Here is a 21,647-nt window from a genome sequence, read left to right on the forward strand (position 1 = left end):
AGATGTGCAGGGGCAAATGTTTTTTACAGAGAGAGTGGTGGGTGTGTGGAATGAGCTGCCGACGGTGGTAGTGGAGGCAGATACGATAGAGATGTTTAAGAGGCTGATAGACAGACACGTGAATGTACAGGGAATGGAGGGAGATGGACTATGTGCAGGGAATGGAGGGAAATGGACCATGTGGAGGGAATGGAAGGAGAGGGACCACGTGCAGGAAATGGAAGGAGAAGGAACATGTGCAAGGAATGGAGGGAGATGGACCATGTGCAGGGAATGGAGGGAGATGGACACTGTGCAGGCAGAAGGGATTTGGATAATTTGGAACATGCTTAGCACAGACATCTGGGTTGAAGGGCCGATTCCTGTGTGTACTGTTCTGTGTTCTAGGATCATCATTAAATGCTTAAAATCTTCTGCACAACAGACTGATGAATCACAACTATTGCTCCCACCCAAGGTTACGGGGTGACTCTGAATGTGTAATTAATACTGTTGTTAGAATTATGTTGGTCTGTCTCACTAATAATTCATGTCATCACACCAGAAGCCATATTCAGGAATGCTGCTCTTGCATCGACCATACACACACAGACACTCACCCCTCAGCACACTCTGCCTCTCTCTCCACAATTTCACTCACCCCCTCAGTACCCTGCCCCTCCCTCACCACAATTTCACTCACCCCCAGCACATTCTACCTCTCTCTCCACAATTTCACTCACCCCCTCAGTACCCTGCCCCTCCCTCACCACAATTTCACTCATCCCCAGCACACTCTGCCTCTCTCTCCACAATTTCACTCACCCCCTCAGTACCCTGCCCCTCCCTCACCACAATTTCACTCACCCCCAGCACATTCTACCTCTCTCTCCACAATTTCACTCACCCCCCAGCACACTCTGCCTCTCTCTCCACAATTTCACTCACCCCCCAGCACACTCTGCCTCTCTCTCCACAATTTCACTCACCCCTCAGCACACTCTGCCTCTCTCTCCACAATTTCACTCACCCCCCAGCACACTCTGCCTCTCTCTCCACAATTTCACTCACCTCCTCAGCACACTCTGCCTCTCTCTCCACAATTTCACTCACCCCTCAGTTCACTCCTCCTCCCTCACCACAATTTCACTCACCCCCCAGCACACTCTGCCTCTCTCTCCACAATTTCACTCACCCCTCAGCACACTCTGCCTCTCTCTCCACAATTTCACTCACCCCCAGCACACTCTGCCTCTCTCTCCACAATTTCACTCACCCCCTCAGTACCCTGCCCCTCCCTCACCACAATTTCACTCACCCCCCAGCACACTCTGCCTCTCTCTCCACAATTTCACTCACCCCTCAGTTCACTCCTCCTCCCTCACCACAATTTCACTCACCCCCCAGCACACTCTGCCTCTCTCTCCACAATTTCACTCACCCCTCAGCACACTCTGCCTCTCTCTCCACAATTTCACTCACCCCCAGCACACTCTGCCTCTCTCTCCACAATTTCACTCACCCCCTCAGTACCCTGCCCCTCCCTCACCACAATTTCACTCACCCCCAGCACACTCTGCCTCTCTCTCCACAATTTCACTCACCCCCTCAGTACCCTGCCCCTCCCTCACCACAATTTCACTCACCCCCAGCACACTCTGCCTCTCTCTCCACAATTTCACTCACCCCCCAGCACACTCTGCCTCTCTCTCCACAATTTCACTCACCCCTCAGCACACTCTGCCTCTCTCTCCACAATTTCACTCACCCCTCAGCACACTCTGCCTCTCTCTCCACAATTTCACTCACCCCTCAGCACACTCTGCCTCTCTCTCCACAATTTCACTCACCCCTCAGTTCACTCCTCCTCCCTCATCACAATTTCACTCACCCCCCAGCACACTCTGCCTCTCTCTCCACAATTTCACTCACCCCCCAGCACACTCTGCCTCTCTCTCCACAATTTCACTCACCCCTCAGTTCATTCCTCCTCCCTCACCACAATTTCACTCAGCCCCTCAGTACCCTCCCCCCTCTCTCCCCACAATTTCACTCACCCCTCAGTTCACTCCTCCTCCCTTGCCACAATTCATGACCCTGTACCTATCCCCTCTGAACATAAAACTGACTGCAGTCCCATGGACTTCGCTGAAATATCATAAACACAAGAGATTCTGCAGATGCTGGAAAGCCAGAGCAACAAATTTGCGGACAAATTTCATGACTTATGCCAACGATATTAAATCTGCGTCTGATCTTTCTGTGCCATGTTGTATGACCTGGACCATCACAGCCTTTCCATGACCGTGACTACTCTCGGCAAATTCTTCAACAGAAAAGGTTTGCCATTGTTTTCTTCTGGGCGGTGTCTTTACAGGACGGGTGACCCCACCCCCCCCCACCCTCAGCCAATATCAAAACTCATGTCTGCCTGGCGTCAGTGGATGCATAACTAGGAGTTGTGCTCATACGACCATCCACCACCTGCTCCCAGAGCTTTACATGACCCTAATCGGGGGCTAAGCAGGAGCTACAGCTTGCCCAAGGGTGGCCTGCAAGCTGATGGAGGGAAGGAGGCACTTATGCCTCCTTTAGTAGAGACATATCTCCACCCCACCAGACAGGCAAACACACACAAGAAGTTGGACACTCACCCAGCTCCATCTGGGACATCAGCATCGAGAACACTTTCAAAAGGCGATGCCTCAAGAAGGCAGCATTCGTCACTGAGGACCTCCATCACCCAAAACCTGCCCTCTGCACGTGACCACCATTGGGGAGGAACCTGAAGCAACACACTCAATGTTTTAGGAACAGCTCTTCCCCTCTGCCATCAGATCAGATTTCTGAATGGACAGTGAACCCAGGAACACAACATCAATAGATTTTTTGCTCTGTATTTTCACTCCTTACTGTACTACTGCCACAAAACAATAAATCTCACAACATGCTAGTGATATTAAACTATTCTGATTCTGAAATCCTGGAGATACTCAGTGCATCGGCAGTATCTATGGGAAGGAATGAACAGTCGGCGTTCCAGGCCGAGATCCTCCATCCAGTCCTGATGAAAAGTCTCGGCCCAAATCGTTGACGGTTTATTCCCCTCCATAGATGCTGCCCAGGCGGCTGTTCCTCCAGCATTTTGTGTGTTTTTCTGCTGAAGCATCGCCTGTTGGCAGCAGGTGTCTCTCTCTTGCTTCTCGTTCAAAAGTCTAAAAGCTCTGGCGTCAGCTCAGAATGGGAACAGCATGCTCGAACATTCAGGGAAAGGACATTGACAGAGTGCTCATGAACACGTGATCAGGGAAAGGCTTGTCTGGAGTTAAATATGATTTACCCTAACAACGTGTAAAACAGTGGCCTGGGAATTAGAATTGAGTTAAATAATGCCCAGGACTCTTCACCAAAGTGTCCTGGATCAAATCAATATCACAATAAACATCACTAACTCACAGCTGAAGAGCCTCTACCATTCCAACCCAGAGACTCAGGCTCGACAATGACATCGGCTGGAGAGAGAGAGCGAGAGAGAGAGAGAGAGAGAGAGAGAGAGAGAGAGTCTGAGTATCTGTGCGTGTATGAGTGTGTGTGTATCTGTGAGTGTGTGTGTGTGAGAGAGTGTGTATGTGTGTCTGAGTATCTGTGCGAGTGTGAGAGTGTGTGTGTATCTGTGAGTGTGTGTGTGTGTGTGTGTGTCTTAGTATCTGTGCATATGTGTGTATGTGAGAGAGAGTGTGTATGTGTGTCTGAGTTTCTGTGCGAGTGTGAATGTGTGTGTGTCTGAGTATTTGTGTGTGTTGGTGTGTGTGTGCGTGTGGAGTTTGCACATTCCAGTTGTAACCAAATGGGATTCCCATAACACCACAAGACATATGAGCGGAATTAAGACATTCAGACAATCAAATCTAATCTGCCATTCCATCAAAGTTGATTAAAACCCCATTTTCCTGCCTTTTCCCCACAACTTTTGACGACCTGACTAATCAAGAACATAGCAGTCTCCTCCACTTGCTTCCAACATTCCAACATCCCATCACAGAATCCATGCTGATACGAACCACACACTCATCCAGTCTATCCCCCCAAATTCCCATCAAATATCCCTGATTCCACACCACACCATTCCAGTCTATCCCCCCATAGTCACATCAAATACCCCTGATTCCACTCCACACCATTTCCGTCTATCCCTTCAAATTCCCATCAAATAACCCTGATTCCATACATCATTCATGTCTATCCCCCCAGATTCGCATCAAATACCCGATTCCACACCACACCCATACAGTGGCATTGCCCGGCTGCAGATTAACACAGTCCCTGAACATGCATGTCAATCAGCAGAGGGAGGGCTGTATTTAAGGAACAACCCTTCATGAACTGAGACACTGTGTGAGCGAACATTACTGGTGAGTGAAATGGTGGAGGATCTGGGTTCAGAGGAGTATCAGAGTGAGTTTGGGTGACGGGATATCACCAGTGAGAGATACGGGGAGACACTGAGTTCAGAGAGACCCTGGGTGAGGGCACATCTCCGGTGAGTGACGAGCGGTGGGGACTCTGAGTTCAGAGGAGGGTTAGTTAGATTAACCGTGAGGGCACATCTCTGGTGAGTGATGTGGGGTGGGGACTCTGAGTTCAGAGGATGATCAGAAGGACAGCTGTGGTGAATAATGTGGAAGGGGGACACTGTTTCAGAGGAAGTTCAGTGACCCTGGGTGTCAGGACATCACTGGTGTAGTATGTGGCAGAGACACCAGCGAGTGATGTCGCTAGACACTGAGTGTTGTCCCAGTGTTCCTCTGATCCTCGAGACCCCTCTCAACATCACTCACTGGTGATGTCCCTCACCCCGAGTCTCTCTGATCCTCCTCTGAACTCAGTGTCACTCCACCTCACTCACCGTTGATGCTCCCTCACCCCGAGTCTCTCTGATCCTCCTCTGACAGGTATTTGGAGGAATTTAAGGTGGGGGGTTATATGGGAGGCAGGGCAACATTGTGGGCCGAAGGGCCTGTAATGTGCTGTACTATTCTATGTTCTATGTTTAACATCACTCACCGTTGATGTCCCTCACCCCAAGTCTCTCTGATCCTCCTCTGAACTCAGTGTCCCCCTCACATCACTCACGGTGGAACTGGTAGCAGAGAAGGAGTACCAGGGGCAGGGGGCAGTGGTTGGCTCAGGTGCAGGCACATCGAGCCTGTGAAGCCAGGCAAGGTCATTTGTTTCAAATAATTGGTTTATTGATCATTACAGAATGTCTCTCTGCTGCTTCCCGCTCCCTCCCCTCTCCCTTCCCCCTTTTCCCAACCATTATTCCCCTCTCCCTGCCCCCCTCTCACTCTCAGTCCACAGTAAGGACCCATTTCAGAATCAGGTTTATCATCACTCTCATATGTCATGAAATTTATATTGTTTTTTTTTGTAGTAGCAGTACAGTGAAATACATAAAATTAGTATAGTACTGTGCAAAAGCCTTCAGTATACTAGGTATATATACAGTGCATAGAAAAAGTATTCACCCCCCGGAAGTTTTCATGTTTTATTGTTTTACAACATTAAATCACAGTGGATTTAATTTGTCTTTTTTGACACTGATCAACAGAAAATAAGTATTTTGTGTCAAAGTGAAAACAGATCTCTACAATGTGATCTAAATTAATTACAAACATAAAACACAAAATAATTGATTGCTTAAATATTCACCCCCTTTAATATGACACAGCAAATCATCACTGGTGCAGCCAGTTAGGTTCAGCAGTCACATACATAGTTAAATGGAGATCACATGTGTTCAGTCAATTGATTGTAGTGAACATACACCAGTATCTGGAAAGTCCAACTCCTGCAAAAACTACAACATGAAGACCAAAGGACACTCTAAGCAACTCTGCGAAAAGGTTATTGAAAAGCACAAGTCAGGAGATGGATACAAGAAAAATTCCAAGTCACTGAATATCCCTTGAAGTACAGTTAAGTCAATCAGCAAGAAATGGAAAGATTATGGCACAGCTGTAAATCTGCCTAGACCAGGCCATCCTCAAAAACTGAGTGACTGTGCAAGAAGAGGACTAGTGAGGGAGGCTACCAAGAGACCTATGATAACTCTGGAGGAGTTACAAGCTTCAGTGCCTGACATGGAAGAGACTGTGCATACAACAACTGTTACCCGGGTGCTTCACCAGTCACTGCTTTATCAGAGAGTGGCAGAGAGAAAGCCACTGATGAGAAAAACTCTCATGAGATCTCAGCTAGAGTTTGCCAGAAGGCAAGTGGGAAAATCTGAAATCAGCTGGAAGAAGGTTCTATGCTCTGACGAAACCAATATTGAGCTTTTTGGCCATCGGACTAAATGCAATGTTTGGCATAAGACACCATCAAAAACACACCATCCCTACTGTGAAGCATGGTGGTGACTGCATCATGCTGTGGGGATGCTTCACTGCAGCAGGCCCTGGAAGGCTTGTGAAGGTAGAGGGTAGAGTGAATGGAGCAAAATACAGGGAAATCCTGGAAGAAAACCTGATGTGGTCTACAAGAGAACTGTGACTTGGGAGAAGATTTGTTTTCCAGCAAGACAATGACCCCAAGCATAAAGCTAAAACTACATAGGAATGGCTTAAAAACAATGTTAAAGTCGTGGAGTGGCCAAGTCAGAGAATTTGTGGCTGGACTAGAAATGGGCTGTTCACTCACGATCCCAGTTTTGTAAAGAAGAATGGGGAAAAATTTGTAGTGTCTAGATGTGCAAAGCTGATAGAGACCTAACCACACAGACTCAAGGCTGTAATTACTGCCAAAGATGCATCTACTAAATACTGACTTGAAGGGGGTGAATACTTATGTAATCAATTATTTCATGTTTTATATTTGTAATTAATTTAGAACACTTTGGAGAGATCTATTTTCACTTCGACACTGATCAACTTTTCTGTTGATCAGTGTCAAAAAAGCCAAATTAAATCCAATGTTGTAAAACAATAAAACATGAAAACTTCCAAGGGGGAGGGGGTGAATACTTCATGTGCCTAAGACTTTTGCACAGTACAGTACTTGTCGAAATCTCCTCACTCCCTTCGGCCCTCTCTGGGGCAAGACTGAGCACTGTCCGCAAGGACCATTCCTGTTTCAGTGTAATATTTCTCACAGGCTGAAGCTCACTGTCTGCGAATTTGCAAGTCCACTGGAGTGTGGAGTCCAGAGTCGGCCTGTCCTGGGCTTGGAGGACTGCGTGTGTACATGGATGTGTGGGTGGAGGGAGGAATGGCAGCTTGTTTTTGCCATTGTTGTTTTGTTGCTTGTGTTTTGTGTTGTTCTGCCGAGCATTGTGGGATTGCTATGTTGGCGTCAGAATGTGTGGCGACATTTACGGGCTGCCCTCATCACATCCTCGGGCTATGCTGGCTGCTAACACAAATGACCCATTTCACTGCGTGTTTCGATGTACTGTATGTGTGATAAATGAATCTGAACCTGAGAAGAATGTAGGAGTTGTTAACTGTTGAGGAGGAAGACATGTCTAGCAGGTCAGCCATGTCCTCCTTTCCCAGTGAGGGAACAAAGCAGAAAAAAAAGGCAATCTTAATTACTGAGATTTGACAAGTATCAGTTTACTAACTCTAACCCGTCCATCTTTTGTATTCTGTGTTATTTTGCTGAGCATTGTGGGTTTGCTATGTTGAGATCAGAATATGTGGCAGCTCTTGCCCCAGCACATTCTTAGGTGTGCTTATTGTTACCACTAATGGCACATTTCACGGTATATGTGATAAATTTCGATCCGAATCTGGAAAAAACTGGAAACCCTCCTCCCCTGGACACACCCACCAGAGCCGAAGTTCCAGTGGCAGGAGACTGCACTGTGGGCTGGGGTTTCACAGACCCAGTATCACAGGACTGAGGTCTCCATAGCCATTATCTGTCTGTCTCTATCCATCTCCATTGCTCTCTGACCATCTTCGTACACCGCTGTCCATCTCTGTATGTCTGTGTCCATCTCTATACAACTTTGTCCATCTCCATGTGTCTTTATCCATCTCTACCTGTCTCCAGCCATCTCTGTCTTCCATTTGTCTCCATCTTTCTCTGAACATTTCCATCCAGAAGCATTTGTCTGTTTCCATCTATTTGTCTATCTACATCTCTCTCTGTAAATCTCCATCAGTCTCTGACCATGTCCATCTGTCTCTGTTCATCTCTATTCTGATCCATCTATCTCTGCCCATTTCAGTCCACTTGTATCCATCTTACTCTGAACATCTCCATCTATCTCCACCTATCTCTGTCCATTTCCATCTGCCTCCATCCATCTCCACCTGTCTCTGCCCATCTCCATTATTCACTTTGTCCCCATCTTTCTCTGAACATCTCCATCCATCTCCACCTGTCTCTGTCCAGCTCCATTATTCACTCTTTGTCCCCATCTTTCTCTGCCCATTTCCATCCATCTCAGATTGTGCTTCTTATTTATTTATTTATTGAGATGCATTGTGAAGTTGGCTCTTCCAGTCCTTTGAACTGTGCCACCCAAAAACCCCTGATTTAACCCTAGCCTAATCACGGGACAATGTACAATGACCTACTAACCGGTATGTCTTTGGACTGTGGGAGGAAACCAGAGCACCCGGAGGAAACCCACACAGTCACAGGGAGAACATAAAAAACTCCTTACAGGCAGTGGCGGGAATTGAACCCAAGTCACTGGTACTGTAAAGCATTGTGCCATTGTGCCCCAGGTACCATTTCTCCAGCTGGGAACTGATTTGTGACTTCCCTCTGTGTTCCAGAGATGCTTCCATGAGACTGCCTGAAGCACAGGGGTAGTGGGCTCAGATCTCCAGGGTAACTCCAGGCTCTGAGCGATGGGCTCAGACCGCCAGGGTAATTCCAGGCTCTGAGCGATGGGCTCAGATCTCCAGGGTAATTCCAGGCTCTGAGCGATGGGCTCGGATCTCCAGGGTAATTCCAGGCTCTAAGCAATGGGCTCAGATCTCCAGGGTAATTCCAGGCTCTGAGCGATGGGCTCAGATCTCCAGGGTAATTCCAGGCTCTGAGCGATGGGCTCGGATCTCCAGGGTAATTCCAGGCTCTGAGCGATGGGCTCGGATCTCCAGGGTAATTCCAGGCTCTGAGCGATGGGCTCAGATCTCCAGGGTAATTCCAGGCTCTGAGCGATGGGCTCGGATCTCCAGGGTAATTCCAGGCTCTGAGCGATGGGCTCGGATCTCCAGGGTAATTCCAGGCTCTGAGCGATGGGCTCAGATCTCCAGGGTAATTCCAGGCTCTGAGCGATGGGCTCGGACCGCCAGGGTAATTCCAGGCTCTGAGCGATGGGCTCGGATCTCCAGGGTAATTCCAGGCTCTGAGCGATGGGCTCAGATCTCCAGGGTAATTCCAGGCTCTGAGCGATGGGCTCGGATCTCCAGGGTAATTCCAGGCTCTGAGCGATGGGCTCGGATCTCCAGGGTAATTCCAGGCTCTTGAGCGATGGGCTCGGATCTCCAGGGTAATTCCAGGCTCTGAGCGATGGGCTCAGATCTCCAGGGTAATTCCAGGCTCTGAGCGATGGGCTCGGATCTCCAGGGTAATTCCAGGCTCTGAGCGATGGGCTCAGATCTCCAGGGTAATTCCAGGCTCTGAGCGATGGGCTCGGATCTCCAGGGTAATTCCAGGCTCTGAGCGATGGGCTCAGATCTCCAGGGTAATTCCAGGCTCTGAGCGATGGGCTCGGATCTCCAGGGTAATTCCAGGCTCTGAGCGATGGGCTCAGATCTCCAGGGTAATTCCAGGCTCTGAGCGATGGGCTCAGATCTCCAGGGTAATTCCAGGCTCTGAGCGATGGGCTCGGACCGCCAGGGTAATTCCAGGCTCTGAGCAATGGGCTCGGATCTCCAGGGTAATTCCAGGCTCTGAGCGATGGGCTCAGATCTCCAGGGTAATTCCAGGCTCTGAGCGATGGGCTCGGATCTCCAGGGTAATTCCAGGCTCTGAACGATGGGCTCGGATCTCCAGGGTAATTCCAGGCTCTTGAGCGATGGGCTCGGATCTCCAGGGTAATTCCAGGCTCTGAGCGATGGGCTCAGATCTCCAGGGTAATTCCAGGCTCTGAGCGATGGGCTCGGATCTCCAGGGTAATTCCAGGCTCTGAGCGATGGGCTCAGATCTCCAGGGTAATTCCAGGCTCTGAGCGATGGGCTCGGATCTCCAGGGTAATTCCAGGCTCTGAGCGATGGGCTCAGATCTCCAGGGTAATTCCAGGCTCTGAGCGATGGGCTCGGATCTCCAGGGTAACTCCAGGCTCTGAGCGGTGGGCTCGGATCTCCAGGGTAATTCCAGGCTCTGAGCGATGGGCTCGGATCTCCAGGGTAATTCCAGGCTCTGAGCGATGGGCTCAGACTGCCAGGGTAATTCCAGGCTCTGAGCGATGGGCTCAGATCTCCAGGGTAACTCCAGGCTCTGAGCGGTGGGCTCGGATCTCCAGGGTAATTCCAGGCTCTGATATAAAACAGAGCTACCCGTACAAAGCAGTGCTTCTGAGCAACACTGGACATCTCAGAATCCCACTCTCCTGTCTTTTCCCTGTAACCTTTGAAGTCCTGGCTAATCAAGAACCTGTCAACCTCCATTTTAAATACACTCAATGACTTGGCCTCCAGAGCTGCCAGCGACAATGAATTCCACAGATTCACCACCATGAATCTATGACCTATATTCTAGAGAGCTGCAGATGGTGAGATCAGAAACGTGAGGAAGGTGGAGCGTGGAACCAGAATAAGGGAGGTGGAAAGTGCAGATGGGAACAGAAGGGGAGGGGACACTGTGGGAGGGGTGCATGCGGGTGAGGGGCAGATGGAGGGGACCCAGTGTGAGGGGGGTATATGTGGGTGAGGGGCAGATGGGAACAGAGAAGTGGGGGGGGGAGAGACCCAGTCTTTGAGGGGTGGTGACTGTATACTCGTCTCCACAGACGCTGCCTGAGATGCTGAGCTCTCCCAGAGTTGCCTGTGTTGAAGCTGTATTACCCATCTGCTTGGGCACAGGTAGGTCTCTTTCCCCCGGCAGAGTGTTCTGGAAGGGAACGAGGAACGTTCTCTCCTACACGACGGACCGCCCATGGAAATCACGTCCCTTCCAGACTCCTGCCAACCCTCCTGAGGCACAGCAGGCGGGTGAGAGGACTCGACTCTTCTTTCAACACAACTACAAATCTCAGTACTTGCTGCTTCCTCCCCTAAGCTGGCTCCCCCCTCCCACAGGTTGTTTCTGGAGTGGGGGGGCATAATGAGTTGGGGTCACGAACAACCCTCCAGAGGCGACAGCCCATTGTCATTTCTACAGAGCACCAGGCTGGCGTTGGGGTTTGCACAGCGCCTTATGGAGCCAGCGATCACCGATGGGGATTCCCTCCCGCCTTCCTCCGGGTGTTCCAGTTTCCTCCCACATTCCAAACGCGTACAGGTTATGGTCAGTGAGTTATGGACACGCTATGCAGCAACCTGACGCGTGGCAACTCTCGCGGGTTTCCCCCAAAGCAATCCTCGCTGACTAGATTTGATGGCATCAATAAATTTCGCTAGGTGACAAATAATACCAATTTTTATCTTTCAAGGAGGTTGGCTCCAGGTCTCCAGGGATGAAGGCTGCTCTTTGTTCTCCCCTTCCCTGCTCAATAGCCCCCACTCTCAGCACAGTACCCGGACAGGTTGGGAGACTGAGAGAGTGCTTCAGTCTCTGTTTACCACAGGCCAGGGTGGGCGACAGGAAAGGGTTTGGACTTGACTCTGACCTCACAGGAGCAGAAATTCCTGCAGGAAACCTGTCTCACCTTTCATGTGAGGGAAGTGCACAATTAGAAGGGGTTTGAGTCTGACTAAGACCTGATTGGAACAGGGGAGGACTGTGAGTGAGGGAGTCCGAGGCAAGAGGAGTCCCGGCGACATGGCCAGTTGTGCAGGCTCTCTCCCCTTCAAGAACGGAACCGTGAAGACCTGAAGAATGAGACACATAAGAGGCGTATCGAGACGGAAGGTATGAGTGAGGCCGGACAGAGAGAAGCACAGTAACGCATTCCTGAACGTCGCTGCATGCCATGCAGAGTGGGCTGCGAGAGCCGGACGGGAGGGGGGGTAGGGTGGGGAGAGGAGGGGATTGGGGGGGATGTGGATCAATGACCCCTACAGTCTCCCCCTCAAGCCCCTCCTGACACGGGTGCAGGGAGAGGCGGGGAAAGTCGAGAAAGCGTGGCGTCAATGCAGACCATTTTTTCAAGGTGTTCTCTCTATGTGTTTGTGTGTCTCTTTGTGTGTGTGGGTGTGTGTGTGTGTGTGCATTTCTGTGTGCACAGGTATGCGTGTGTGCGCGCGCATGTATGCGTGTGCCTGGGCACCTGTGCACGTGTGTGCGCGCAAGAGAGAAAGAGAGAGACCAACTCAAAAGAAATATGAAAATATAATATACTCAGCAAGACAGATGAAAGTTCAGTCTGGAAGGAAGCCAAAAAAAACTGTTTACCAACCCTGTCGATTCTGATTTTTTTTTGGTTTTTTGTAAAAAAATCGATGTCAATTATTCAAAGTAAAAGGTGAGAGGAACACACAATCCTAAACGTTAAGACAGTAAGAATGATATCTACCAGATAATGTAGTTTGTTTACCATTGCGTGTCCAATGCCTGAATGCTTCGGAGAGAAAGGGAAGGGGAAAGAAACAGAAATGACAAGACCGTGAACTCAATGAGGACTTCGCACTCAAAAGAAATGATGCCAGTTGAGAAGGTTAGTAGTATTATCTCAGCTCAAAAACAAGGTTAACTGTTAGTACAGAGAAAATGACTACATTCCGTGAATGACATCAGGTTAGTTCTCAAAGCATGTTAGTAAGTACACACAGAATCGGCAAATTAATTTTACAAAACGCTGGGGAGCTTGGTGGGAGGGAGGTAGCCAGATAAGTGGGTGCTGCGCCACAACGTTCTGGCTTCTGCTCGGCCATTTAGCAGGGTCTGCAGAGGATGGGCGGCCTTTGAATTCGGCCCAACACCGCTTCCTGATTTAGTGATGGGCAACTTTGAACGAAAGGGCCCTCCTGTTCCGACAGGCACCACACCACTCCACCCCCTCCCGGATTACAATCAACCCCGTTGAACGTCTTCACCGTGAGTGGTGCAGCAGAGAAGGAACACCTTATAGAGTAAACGGAAGGTCAGTTTTCACACCCGTCCTCAGACACCAGACTCGGAAACAAGTCTCGGATTAACGCGCGCAGGGCGCCGCCGGCCAATTTGCGTCATGCGCGTACACAGTCTCGGGTACAATGGCATCGCTCACAGGATTACCCGCAGAAATGATCAGAGGGTGCGGGGACCCTCTCTCCACGGCGTCAGGAATGCACAGGGAGTGGAGGGAGACTCCACTGTCGTGTTTGGGGTGAAGGGAGGGAATGGGAGGAGGTGAGGGCAGACCGGCTGGGTAAATTCTCCACAGACTCTGAGAGACAGAATGGTAAAAGAACTCAATGGCTATCGCCTACCAGAGGAATAGAGAGGCACATGGATCAGGAAAACGGAGGGCTATGTGGGAGGGAAGGGTTAGATTGATCTTGGGGCAGGTTAATAGGGCAGTGTTCACTCAGAGGGAGCCAGTTCTCTGTGGCCAACATCACAAACAGCCAGGGTGACCTTCTACTCGGTGACAGACTGTCTCCTGAAAGCCTGCATTCCCGCTGACAAGCTCTTGTGGTTTGAACTGCTCTGCAAAGTCCTCAGAAGAGACGGGAAGAGCAGACAGGGACCCAGGCACCGGGTAGCGGATCCGACAGAAGCCTGCACGCTCACCGTCTCTCTCGAAACCCACACAACATCACTGTCTGGCACCAGGGATCCCTGGTAACCTCACATCCCAGGAGCACAGGGGATGCGCACCCCCCCACCCCCCCCCCCCCAACAACTTCAGGGACAGAGACCAGCCTCGTGGGTGGGGGAGAGAGTGGCAGAGGGATAGAGCAACCCACCACGGTTACAGGCTCTGCAGCCCAATCAGTCCAAGCCAACCAGGCCAGTTCTACTTCCCTGCCTTCAGCCCATATCGGTCTGAGTCCCACCCCACCAAGTACCTATCTAAAAGCTTCTTCAATTATACTACTGTACCTGCCTCAATTATGTCCTCTGGCACCTCGTTCCATGGAATGACCAACCCTCTGTGAGGAAAAGTTCCTCAGATCCCTTTCAAATCCCTGCATGCCCTGGGGAGAAGATTTACTGAAATGATTCCTGGGATAAATAACAGGAGAGGTCTCACAGTCTCGAGGCTTGCATTCCCAGGAGGTTACAGTTACAGGACCATAATTTATTGAAAGTGGTGTCACAGGTAGATAGGGTTGTAAAGAAAGCTGCTGGCTCATTGGTCCTCATAAATCAATGTATTGAGTACAGGGGATGGAATGGTATATTGAAGTTGTATTAGACTTATTGAGAAGGTAAGGAGGCATGAGACCAAGGGGACATTGCTTTGTGGATCCAGAATTGGCTTGCCACAGAAGGCAAAGAGTGGTTGTAAATGGGTCATATTCTGCATGGAGGCCGGTGACCAGTGGTGTACCTCAGGGATCTGTTCTGGGACCCCGACTCTTTCTGATTTTTGTAAATGAACTGGATGAGGAAGTGGAGGGATGGGTTAGTAAATTTGCTGATGATACAAAGGTTGGGGGTGTTGTGGGTAGTGTGGAGGGCTGTCAGAGGTTACAGCGGGACATTGATAGGATGCAAAACTGGCTGAGAAGTGGCAGATGAAGTTCAACCCAGATAAGTGTGAAGTGGTTCATTGTGGTACGTCAAATATGATGGCAGAATATTGTATTAACGGTTAAGACTCTTGGCAGTGTGGAGGATCAGAGGGATCTTGGGGTCCGAGTCCATAGGACACTCAAAGCTGCTACGCAGGTTGACTCTGTGGTTAAGAAGGCATATGGTGCATTGGCCTTCATCGATCGTGGGATTGAGTTTAAGAGCCAAGAGGTAATGTTACAGCTATATAGGACCCTGGTCAGACCCCACCTGTCATCTCACTACAGGAAGGACATAGAAACCATAGAAAGGGTGCAGAGGAGATTTATAAAGATGTTGCCTAGGTTGAGTGAACTCGGCCTTTTCCCCTTGGAGCAATGGAGGATGAGAGGTAACCTGATAGAGGTGTACAAGATAATGAGAGGCATTGATTGAATGAGAGGCCTTTCCCCAGGGCTGAAATGGCTAGCACGAGAGGGCATAATTTTAAGGTGCTTTGAAGTAGGTACAGAGGAGGTGTCAGGGGTAAGTTTTTTACGCAGAGAGTGGTGAATGCGTGAAATGGGCTGCCGGCAGCAGTGGTAGAGGCGGAAACGATAGGGTCTTTTAAAAGACTCCTGGATAGCTACATGGAGCTCAGAAAAATAGAGAGCTATGGGTAATGCCTAGGTAGTTCTAAGGTAGGGCCATGTTCAGCACAGCTTTGTGGGCCGAAGGGCCTGTATTGTGCTGTAGGTTTTCTATATTTCTATGTTGTATGTTCGTGAGGCCTAATTTGGACTATTGTGTGCAGTTTTGATCACCTACCAAGAGGAAAGATGTAAATAAGTTGAAAGAATACAGAGAGAATTTACAAGGATGTTGCCAGTTCTGGAGGACCAGAGTTATAAGGAAAGATTGAAGAGGTTAGGGCTGTATTGCTTGTAACCCAGAAGACAGTGAGATTTGATAGAAGTGTACATTATGAGGGGTATAGATTGGGTAAATGCAAGCAGGCTTTTTCCACTGAGGTTGGGTGGGACTGCAACCAGAGGTTAAGGGTGAAAGGTGAAAAGTTTAAGGGAAACATCAGGAGAAGCTTCTCAACCCTGAGGTTTGTGAGAGGGTGGAATGAGCTGCCAGCGCAAGAGGTGCATGTGAGATCAATTTCAACGTTTAAGAGAAGTTTGGACAGGGGTATGGAGGGCTATGGTCCTAGTGCAGGCTGATGGGAGTAGGCTGTTTAAATGGTTTGGCAGGGAGTAGATGGGCTGAAAGGCCTATTTCTGTACTGTTCTCATCTATGATTCTACAAGTTTGAAGGGCAAGGAATGATCTGGTTGAAGTTCCTGGGATACTGAGGGGAGCTAAGAGAACAGACAGAGACTGAGTCTTCCCACGGCTTGGGGGTGTGTGAATTCGAAGCTGAGTTTCTGTGCATCGTTGGGAAACACTTCTCCATGCAGAGAGTGGGAGGGACTCGCAACTCTTCACACAAATGGCCATTAATGCCCGATCAGTAGGTCATTTTTAAACCTGGGGGTGGAAGATTACTGCTCACTAGAAGACCAGAGAGTCTGGAAGAAGATGTGGGGAAATTAGAGATGGAAAACCTGCTGGGAGAACCCCTTCACCTTGTGACTTGACTCTTGGAGTCCAGGAATCCTTTGTGGGATCCTCACCCATCCCGGAAGATGGTGGAGGAATGTTTGAGAGATCAAGGAGCTGAGGGCCCTGAGGAACTGGTACAGGAGCTGAGGTCAGCGTTGATTGCCCATCATGAGATTGAGTCATGGGGCAGGTTTGAAAGGCCAAGTGGCCTTCTGCAACGCTTGTCTTCATGGATTCACGTGAGGACAGGGGACGAGGGAATGACTGGCTGGGCATTTTCACCAGACCAGCTGGTCTCAGGCAGAGATCCACACACCCCCTCATTGTCTCACGTCCACCTTGCTTCTCGATGGACTGCAACCTCGGTGGGGTGTGGATGAGAGCACGGCACCCACAAACACACATACAATGGCGGGTGTGCTGTCTGGCACTCTCAGTTCAAGCACCCACAGCAGTGAGTTCAAAGGGGAGGAACCACGTATAGAGTGATCCAAACGCAGGAGCTCTGCAGCAGAGCAGGTGGATAAGACCATAGAGATAGGGGCAGAATTAAGCCATTTGTCCCATCGAGATCCCTCCACTATTCGATAATGTCTAATTCATTTTCCCACTTGACCCCATTTTCCCGTCTTCTCCCCATAACCTCTGACACCTTTACAAATTATGTGCTTATTACCCTCTGTTTTAAATCTACCAAATAACTTGGCCTCAACAAGTCCAGACTAACCCTGAGGGGATCTCATTCAAGACCATAAGAGATAGGGGCAGAATTAGGCCATTTGGCCCATTGATTCTATAATGGCTGATTTATGATCCTTCTCAACCCCATTCTGTGGGCTGGGAGCATCTGTGGGTGGTACTCCTGAACTCCTTCACCTACCCCACGGGGCGAAGGGGTTGGAGGAGTTGCCACTGACATCAGCCATCCCCTGATCACCCACCTCCCCACCCCTGGGAGACCTTTCTTGGAGCAACAGGATGCAGAGATCTGGAATCAGCACCCCAAAATCAGCTGGAGGAACTCAGCGGGCCAACTTGGCGGAGGTTTATAAGATTATGAGGCATGGATTGTTACCTTTTCTAGGGCTGAAATGTCTGACTCATTTAACGTTGTTTGTTGTTCCTTTCCGTGCCTCGTGGTGCATTGGGCGGCAGCCTCACCGTTTCTTTAACATTTTGGTCTGTTTTTTAGGAGGCCAAGTTCATCACTCAGCCCAGCACAGATGGAAAGTGTGCAAGGAGCCGGCTGGATTCGAACAGGGGATCACTTGCCTCGAAGACCGGTGTGGATACCACGTTACCTCTGGCCGACAAGTTTATTTAAGGCGACAGAGGGTAATTTCAAAGGAGGTGTGAGGGGCAAATCTTTCAGACAGAGAGTGATGGGTGCCCGGAACGTGCTGCCTGAGGTGGACTTTGGGACTTCGATGAGGCACGGGAATGTGAGGAAAATGGAGGGATATGGACATCGTGTAGGCAGAAGAGGTAGGTTGACTGTCCATCTGATTACTAATTTAATTGGTTCAGCACAAGACCGTGGGGTGAAGGGCCTGTTCCTGTGCTACATTCTGATTGTCAGTGTCAGCTGTCCACCGACTCCATAGACTCTGAGTTCGTCCAGCATCCTGTTTTGGTGTGCTGCTTGTTCGGAGGGCCCGCTTCACTGGAAACCCCCTTACCGAGCCTGAGTGACCTCCCTGTGAATTCAGGCTGGCCACAGAGAACATTACCCCCTGCTTGAGTGAATGGGTGTCACTATGAACAAAGCCTCGGGCCTATTTGCCGACCTGTTCATCGGCCAGACGAGGGGAAAGGGGTGGGAGACGTGCCAGGGCTCTCTGGTAGTTTGATTCCCATTACCAAGATGGGGGATGGGGGAAAAGCCAAAGTTCATAATCTTGAAGCAGTCCTAATGTCCAGCCTTGATGGTTTCATCTCCCCGAGGGGAACACCGGTGTTTCCTGGCGCACTACAGAAACCTCACAGCAGGGGCTAGACTCTGGGACTCACGGGAGAGTGGCAGGGGAATGCAAATCGTTGATCTAAACCAAGCACTCAAGGCCGGTTAGACTGAGTGCCCCAACCAGAGAGGTAATAGTCACAATCGACAGAGAAGTCCCCACTGGAGCCAGCATCAGACCTGGGGAAGGAAGTGTGGTTAGTGTTTAACACAGCAAACAGCCCAGAGTCCTGTGGAGGAAGGATGGTTCAACCTTCAATGAGGAAAACTCAAACCATGCTCGTGACCTTCAGAGCCAGCACGAAACCATCACAGGGGCCTTCAGCCCTGTTCCTTCCCCGACCTACTGACCACCATCCCCCCGGGGTCTGGTCGGTGATGTGTCCCCGGGACCCAGAGTGAGAGTCTGGGAGCAGCTTCACTGTGAGGGGGTGGTGTTGTCCAATCTGCCCACGTGGCCGATAGACAGGGGATGGCAGCGCTCAATGATCTGAATCACTGTGTGGAGATATGGGTCTCAGTGCAGACAGCGAACAGAAACACACTCTACACACACACACACACACACACACACACACACACACACACACACACACACACACACACACACACACACACACACACACACACACACACACACACACACACACACACACACACACACACACACACACACACACACACACACCACTTTATTACTTTATTGTTGCCAAACAATTGATACTAGAGCGTACAGTCATCACAGCAATATTTGATTCTGCGCTTCGTACTCCCTGGAGTACAAATTGATAGTAAATATAATAAAAAATTAAATTATAAATCATAAATAGAAGATAGAAAAGGGAGAGTAAGGTAGTGTAAAAAAAATAGGTGTATTAGGTACACCTGTTCGTCAATGCAAGTATCTCATCAGCCAATCATGTATAAAAGCATGTAGACACAGTCAAGAGGTTCACTTACTGTTCAGATCAAACATCAGAACGGGGAAGAAATGTGATCTAAGTGACTTTGACTATGGAATGATTGTTGGTGTCAAATGGGGTGGTTTGAGTATCTCAGAAACTGCTGATCTCCTGGGATTTTCAAACACAACAGTCTCTAGAGTTTACAGAAAATGGTGTGAAAAACAAAAAACATCCAGTGAGTTCTATGGGTGAAAATGCCTCGTTAATGAGAGAGGGCAGAGGAGAATGGCCAGACTGGTTCAAGCTGACAGGAAGGCAACAGTAATTCAAATAACCACATGTTACAACAGTGGTGTGCAGAAGAGCATCTCTGAATGCACAACATGTCAAACATTGAAGTGGACGGGCTACAGCAGCAGAAGACCATGAACATACACTCCATGGCCACTGGGCACAGACACACTCATATGTACTTTGAATGTAGACACATACCACACACGTCCACAGATGCAGACTCAGAAATAGATTCACACAAACATACACACATACCTGTACACAGAGTTATATCAGGAGCGCGCGCGCGCACACACACACACACACACACACACACACACACACACACACACACACACACACACACACACACACACACACACACACACACAGTTACTCTGTATGCAGCCACACACACATGTCCTTATGCAGGACACCCTCTGGACCCTACAGAACCAGAAGGTGGCTTTAATTCAGTGATCCTGAACACTGACTGCTGTTACTCAGGCATGGACTGGCTCACTGTGATTCTCAGAGTGAACACACAGCCCCCACCTCCCACTGTCACCAAGACAACCCACAGGAAGCAGACCACTCCTCACACTGACTCCCCACCCCCCGCCACACAGCCCTGGAGAGCCCGGCTCCGAGCGAGCCCCCATCCCACCGCCTTGCGCTGCTGTCCTTACCCGCTGCCCTGCGAGCACGGCGAGAGTCCCTGCTGCTGTGAGGCAGCCTGGATAAAAGGTAAGCTGTTTACAGGAGAGGATCAGGACATGTGGTGCATTCTGATGCGACGTGGCTGAGGAGACTGCAAAAAGGAGACCGGCTCCCATCCAACAGCAAGCCTACATCAACTGCAAACCATTCAGAAGGCATACCGGCCTCTGGGTCGGCTTCCTCCTGCCCACCTTCCCACCAAGTAACCGGAGCTCCTAAACATCCAACCTAACTATCCAGTGACCGAACACCAACAGCCCCGGGACAGAGTGTCCCACAGATTCCCAAACCTCTGCTCGAAGGGATTTCTCCAGCAGTACGTTCAGACGGCTGACACCTTCCAGCCCCTCCACCACATCCTATCCCTTAGGACTCAATGGGTCGACTTGTAGAGGATGCTTCCTATTTTGGGGGAGTCAAAGTCTAGAGGGCACAACCTCAGAATACAAAGTCAGCCATTTAGAACAGAGATGAGGCGGAATTTGTTTAGATAGAGAGTGCTGAATCTGTGGAGTTTGTTGCCACAGGCAGCTGTGGAGGCCAAGTCTTTATGTGTATTTAAGGCAGAGGTTGATAGATTCTTGGTTAGCCAGGGCATAAAGGGATACGGGTAGAAAGTAGGAGACTGGAGCTGAGAGGGAAATTGAATCAGCCATGATGAAATGGCAGAGCAGATTCAATGGTTTCTGATTCTGCTCCTATATCTCTTGGTCTTATCCCACCAACCCCTCAGTTTTCCAATGCCCACCACATCCAACCTAACACTCCTTAACTATTCCCCCAGTCCAGGAAACCACCTAACCCATCTCACAATTCAGGAGACTATTCCTCAGGTACAGACGCTGGTCTCATCAGATGTACAATGGCACAGACTGGTGCAACCGAAGCTCTCCATTCAGACCATCTCTCTCACACACAGACATACACACGTTCTCACACTCACTCTCACACGGACACACACACACACACACACACACACACACACACACACACACACACACACAGATACATACACACCACTCACTCTCACACACACACACACACACACTCACTCACACCTCACACACATAAATGCACACAGACACACACACACACACTCACCCTCACAGAGACACAGACACACTCATACACACACTCTCACACTGACACTCACACACAGACATACTCACACTTACACACACAGACACACACTCTCACACTCACACACACACTCACATGCATACACGCACACGCTGACCGTTTGCCCAGCCATACCAACCCCACCTGGCATCAGAGTAAAGGACACAGAACTGTTGAGCACAGGACCAGACCCTTCAACTCATCATGTCTGCGCTGAACAAAACACCAAATTGAACCAAATCACTTCTGCCTGCACATGGTCCATCTCCCAGCATTCCCTACACGTCCGTGTGTCTGTGCAACAGTCTCTTAAACAC

The 21,647-nt window shown here is 49.7% G+C and overlaps 1 protein-coding gene and 1 long non-coding RNA gene across 25 annotated transcripts in view; one reads left to right on the forward strand and one right to left on the reverse strand.

The window, feature by feature from the left end:
- Positions 1-21,647, reverse strand: part of LOC140717693 (neurexin-2-like) — a 1,248,008-nt gene that overhangs the window by 758,271 nt on the left and 468,090 nt on the right. For 11 of the 24 annotated variants that reach the window (XM_073031361.1, XM_073031350.1, XM_073031347.1 and 8 more), the window contains one exon: positions 12,617-12,661. The exons of 7 other annotated variants lie outside the window; for them this stretch is intronic. In XM_073031361.1, coding sequence (XP_072887462.1) covers positions 12,617-12,661 — 45 coding nt within the window. The remainder of the gene's footprint in view (positions 1-12,616; positions 12,662-21,647) is intronic. 6 more of the 24 variants (XM_073031353.1, XM_073031360.1, XM_073031343.1 and 3 more) reach the window with 1 other exon arrangement.
- The window catches only part of LOC140717695 (uncharacterized), an 87,855-nt gene continuing 79,002 nt past the window's right edge, over positions 12,795-21,647 (forward strand). Inside the window, exons 1-2 of the long non-coding RNA XR_012096585.1 lie at positions 12,795-13,183; positions 17,546-17,838. This is a non-coding gene — a long non-coding RNA (uncharacterized lncRNA). The remainder of the gene's footprint in view (positions 13,184-17,545; positions 17,839-21,647) is intronic.

The sequence above is a fragment of the Hemitrygon akajei genome, chromosome 28, assembly GCF_048418815.1.
Source record: "Hemitrygon akajei chromosome 28, sHemAka1.3, whole genome shotgun sequence".
NCBI classification, from domain to species: domain Eukaryota; kingdom Metazoa; phylum Chordata; class Chondrichthyes; order Myliobatiformes; family Dasyatidae; genus Hemitrygon; species Hemitrygon akajei.